The sequence below is a fragment of the Melitaea cinxia genome, chromosome 6, assembly GCF_905220565.1.
Source record: "Melitaea cinxia chromosome 6, ilMelCinx1.1, whole genome shotgun sequence".
Taxonomy (NCBI): Eukaryota; Metazoa; Arthropoda; class Insecta; order Lepidoptera; family Nymphalidae; genus Melitaea; species Melitaea cinxia.
Window position 1 is genome coordinate 8,501,719 of NC_059399.1, and position 5,665 is coordinate 8,507,383.

At 43.4% G+C, this 5,665-nt stretch overlaps 1 protein-coding gene across 1 annotated transcript; it reads left to right on the plus strand.

The window, feature by feature from the left end:
* The first annotated feature begins 4,339 nt into the window (after positions 1-4,339).
* Positions 4,340-5,387, plus strand: LOC123654553. The gene is made up of 2 exons (XM_045590452.1): positions 4,340-5,198; positions 5,317-5,387. The coding sequence occupies exons 1-2, from the start codon at positions 4,340-4,342 to the stop codon at positions 5,385-5,387; spliced, it is 930 nt and encodes a 309-aa protein (XP_045446408.1).
* The last annotated feature ends 278 nt before the right edge of the window (positions 5,388-5,665 follow it).

The window sequence follows — 5,665 nt, forward strand, 5'->3', positions numbered from 1 at the left end:
GGCGAAGTTTTAAAGTATAACAGTTCACGTGTTTTTTTTTTGTGTATATTGAAAATTTCAGTTCTTTTTTTATTTAGATCTTGCGTTCAACGATTAATTGCGTTTGATTGCAAACGAAGAAAAAAAAAACAGTAATACAAGGTCACGTAAATACACATTATAAGAAATAGTTCAATAAGTACTCGTCAGTTCTCAATTAAATTTAAAGAGGTGAAAAGCACTAGCTTTTGATTAATAAATGATTGTGTTTGCTCGCAAACGAAAAAAAACCGACTTCAATTACATCGACAAGTAATACAACGTAAGTTGTCGAAAAAAAAAATAACAAACACACTAGTCGTCACTACGATTTTCGAGGGACCCCTCGATTTCTTTGGGATTCCATCATCAGATCCTGGTTTCCTTATCACGGTACCACACTTGGGATATCTCCTTTCCAACAAAACAAAGAATTATCAAAATCGGTTCGATACATTCATACATGTGTGCCCCGACTCGGGGCGGGAATCCAACCCACAACCCTCGGAGCAGAAAGTAGGGTCACTACAAACTGCGCCAACGGGCTAGTCAAAGTATCCTCCTCTATTTTTGAAGTCGGTTAATAAAGTAGAAATTGGGGATGTGTGTGTAGTGTGTAGTGTGTAGTGCGTAGTGTGTAGTGTTTAGTTTGTAGTGTGTAGTGTTTAGTTTGTAGTGTGTAGTGTTTTTGTGTATAGTGGGTAATGTGCTTGCTGTATGCCGCTTGCTGCGCACCGGGGACAGGTTTCGAACACCTTTATATCTTACTGGACTTACCACGATTTTTATTTTTAAACTCCCACACGCGACTTGGTGCCAGCGTGACGCCGAAATATCGGGGAGTTCCAAATTAAAATTGTGGCTATGTTTCAATCTTTGGAAACTGTTTCAATGTTTGTAAATAATTGTGTTTGTTGGCAAACGACAAAAAACCTACTTCAATTACATCGACAAGTAATACAACGTAGGTAGACGAAAAAATAGTCAAGTAAATACGCATTATCAAAGATAACTCCAAAAGTTGTTATGAGATCTCGATGAAATTCATCAAACATCGACTTTCGATTAAATTAAAAATCATCAAAATCAGTAAACTCAGTAAAAAGTTATGCGGATTTTCGTGGGTTTCCCTCGATTTTTCTGGGATCCCATCATCAAATCCTGGTTTCCTTATATATATATATATATATATATATATATATATATATATATATATATATATATATATATATATATATATATATATGTAACAAGTTATGAGATAACACACTTAATCAAATATCGAATTGAGAAACTCACTACTTTTATTAACACTACTTTGTGGGCTAAAAAAAAAGCACGTTATATACCTATACCTCATTACAGCCCAATCACCCTTTGAACCTCACGTGATAAATGGTTGGCCGTTTAGATGTAGCTTTTAGTGTGTACTGAATACGTAGGTACTTGTAAGTATCCATTATATTCGTATTTTGTAAATATTTAATTGTTTTTCAATCTAGTGTTGTAAAATTTCGGTCTCCCTCAAAAACTGTATAAGTATTAAAAAGGTTATACGGTTACGTTACTTATTTTGTTTTTATTGGTATAATTTATTACATTAAGGGAATATTTTAAGTTTGTGAAGTCTTCCAATGAATATTGACGAAATAAAGAAAGTTCAGTAAAAACTTGAACTTGCAGTCATCATTACAGCCTATACAGTCCACTGCTGGACATAGGCCTCCACAAGTTTACGCCAAAAATAACGTGAACTCATGTGCTTTGCCCATAGTTACCACGCTGGGCAGGCGGGTTAGTGACCGCAGTACTGGTTTGTCGCACCGACGTCGCTGCTGAGCGTCTTCGGCCTGTGTATTTCAAAGCCAGCAGTTGGATGGTTATCCCGCCATCGGTCGGCTTTTTTTTAAGTTCCAAGGTGGTAGCGGAACTGTGTTATCCTTTAGTTGCCTCTTACGACACCCACGGGAAGAGAGGGGTTGGCTATATTCTTTAGTACCGTAGCCACACAGTACTTGCAGTGCCAACCGATGATAAAGAGGCGAACGATAAGTCTCCAATTGATAATAAAATATTACAGATATTACAATATATATATATATATTATTTATTTGTATCGATTAAATAATTTATGAGACAAATTTAAAAATAGAAATCTAATTTAAAAAAGTATTTCGACTCGATTTTTAATTTTAATATTGTTACGAACACACAAAGAAACTAGCGCCATCTAGCGGTAACCATCGAAACCACACAAAGACAGCGATAACATGAAATTCTCTACTCAATACTAGATGGCGTTAGAGGTACTATTGTGGAACTATATAGAAGTATAGTCTCGAAAACCGGGTACATGCGCGAACTTTCCAGAATGGTCTGGGCCTCGTCTCGGCCGATATAAATAGCCGCAGCGAGGCGAGCGACACAGTTCAGTTTGAGCGATCTTCGAGGCGACTTCAAGAGTGAAAAGTAGTGATCAAGAGTGGTACCAGCGAAACCTACGACATTGGCTACGACTGAGGACATTGTGAGTGCTTAGTGTTTGAACTTAGTGCTTAGTGTTTGAACCTAGTGCTTTGTGTTGGACCTAGTGCTAGTGAATAAAGTCTTGAAAAGAGTCAGCAGGTCTTTCTCTCCAAATCCTTCGAACCCTAACACGTAACAACTGGTGTCGGAAGTGAGATTTGGAGATGCCATTGACTCCGAGAGAAGACTCCAAGGACTTCAAGGGCGTCAGGACAAGGGCACAACGAGCTGCGGAGGCCACACCTACTGGGGACCAAGCTCCGCCCACCATGGACCAAGCCCCGCCCACTGACCCCATCTACCATGCCCCGCCCACTGACCACGCCCCCCTGGCCCCGCCCACTCGGGCTCAGGCCCCGCCCACTCGGGCTCAGGCCCCGCCCACTCGGGCTCAGGCCCCGCCCACTTTGTCTCAAGCTCCGCCCACTGGATCCGCCTACCTTACCACGTCCACCAGCGACACCGTAGCTTCTACAGACTCTCAAGTGGCTCTTCAATTAGGAAATTTAATTAAATTAATGGAGCTGCAAAGGGCTGAAATTCGTGCTTTGCAAGAATCACAAGAGCAGCAAAGGGTTGAAATTCGTAGTGCTTTGCAAGAATCACAAGAGCAAACAAGTTTCAAATTGCAAGAATCACAAGAGCAGCAAAGGGTTGAAATTCGTAGTGCTTTGCAAGAATCACAAGAGCAAACAAATTTCAAATTGCAAGAATTACAAGAGCAACAAAAAGAGCTCCAAGAAAAAACGCTTTGGGCTGTAAAAGATGTTAGCGACGCGGTGACTAAGCTTCGAAAAGACGTCGACGTAGTGGAAAAACGAGTTACCGGGTTAGGATTGGATCTTGAAAATGTGAAAACCGGCCTCGCTGAACTACAGAAGAGAGTAGTACGCCTTGAAACCATGAGAATCGCGATGTCTAGTGGAACTACCGGAGTGGGGCAAGGAGCAAAAGTGAAAGTGCCTCCATACGACGGCACTACTTCGTGGAACGCTTATCGTCGACAATTCCAGACTGTTGCTACTGCCAACGAATGGACGGAAGAACAATGCCTAACCGCTCTCACTGTTGCGCTCAGGGGGCAAGCTTTGTCGGTTCTGGAAGCACTGCCACATACGGAAAATGGGTTCCAAGACTTGATGGAGGCACTTGAATCCCGATACGGGGATAGACATCTGGAGCACGTGTTCCGTGCCCAACTGCGTGACAGAGTTCAACGCCCAGGAGAAGGACTACAACAATGGGCGTTGGAAATTGAGAAACTCGTCAGGAAGGCACACCCAGGAGCCGACACCAAGATGGTAGACACGAATATTGTTCAAGCATTTGTCGACGGAATCAAAGACCTGGAGGTCAGAGCTGCAGTGAGGCTTCGTCACCATACCTCGTTAAAGGAAGCATTGGCGCATGCTTTGGAGGTTGAGGCTGTTCGCCATGACATACGGCAGACCCATAAGATCCGCGAGGTCTCTGAGGAAGTCAAGGAGGTTAAGGCTCCTACAAAGAAAAGCTATGGAGTCATGTGCTACAAGTGCGGCGAAAGGGGCCATCTTCAGCTCAACTGCCCGCAGAAGGAGACCCAGATAGCAAGGATGAAAAGGATCGAGGAACAAATAGAGGAGCTGAAGAAACAAGGGGCTTCGTCCCCTGCTCGGGAGCAGGGAAACGAATAAAAGCCAGGACTAAGGGGCGAGTACTGGCTGACGCGGAGGAAGCCCCAATAACTGTTATCTCGCAGGCGTGCAGCGGGAATAGTCTTGCGATTCAGGGGACTATTAACGGGACGGATTGCAAAATGACTCTAGACACAGGAGCCTCTAGAACAATAGTGAACCCAAAGCTGGTAAAAGCCGCAAGGGGACACAAGAGGAGAATTAACTGTCGGCTTCTTACGGCCTCCGGTCAGCCAATACCCGTCCTGGGAGAAATGTCAGTTACGATGTATGTAGGGGGGTCCTCATACTCTCATAACGTTATCGTGGCTGAGATTATGGATGATTGCATCTTGGGTTTGGATTTTATGAAGAAACACAACTGCAGAATTAATGTCACTGACGGAGTTTTCAAGTGTGGTGAAGAAGAAATCTTCATTCTTGGTGGTGCTTGCGGGAAGGTTGCATGTGTAAAGAAAGTCATTATACCTGGAAGAGCGGAAGCTCGGGTGTTAGTGAAACTACCGACAACTGGAAAGAAAAAGTCAAACAGATGCGTGTTGATCAAAGACACACCTACCAAGACATCGGCGCAAAAACTGATGACGGCGAGAACCCTTGTTAGCGGAAGCAGTAACGCTGTGGTCAAGGTTTTGAACCTTGATGATCGCGAGATCTGCTTGAACAAAGGTGACGTCATTGGAAAATGTGAAGATGTTGTCTGGATGAAAAAGTGTAGTTCGATGACAGGCGCAGACTTGGCGAAGAGCAACAACTACGAATTAGTGACTGAGCTACTCGATGACTGCAAGAGTAATCTTACTTATTCGCAGAGCATGAAAGCCAAGAAGTTTTTACAGCGCTACGCGAATATCTTCTCCAGTCACGAAGGGGACCTTGGAAGAACGTCGGTGGTCCAGCACAGGATAGATACCGGAAGCGAGAGACCAATTCGTCAACGAGCAAGACGGATACCAATCGCAAAGGAAAAAGAAGTTGAAGGCCTTTTGGAGGACATGAGAAGGAATAAGATTATTGAACCGTCTGCAAGCCCGTGGTGCTCACCTGTTGTATTAGTGAAAAAGAAAGATGGTAGCACGAGATTTTGTGTGGACTATAGGCGTCTCAATGATGTCTCTAAGAAAGACAGCTACCCGTTACCTCGAATTGACGACACTTTGGATATCTTGAGTGGCATGAAATGGTTCTCAACCCTAGATCTAAAATCTGGATACTGGCAGGTGGAAATTCATCCAAAAGATAAGGAGAAGACAGCTTTCTCGACCGGTAAAGGTTTATGGCAATTTAAAGTCATGCCCTTCGGATTGTGCAATGCACCTGCCACATTCGAGCGACTCATGGAGTGTGTACTGGCAGGCTTAGTTGGAGAGGCTTGCTTAGTCTACTTAGATGACGTCATCATTGTCGGCCGTGACTTCGAGGACCATTTGCAAAACTTGGAGCGAGTT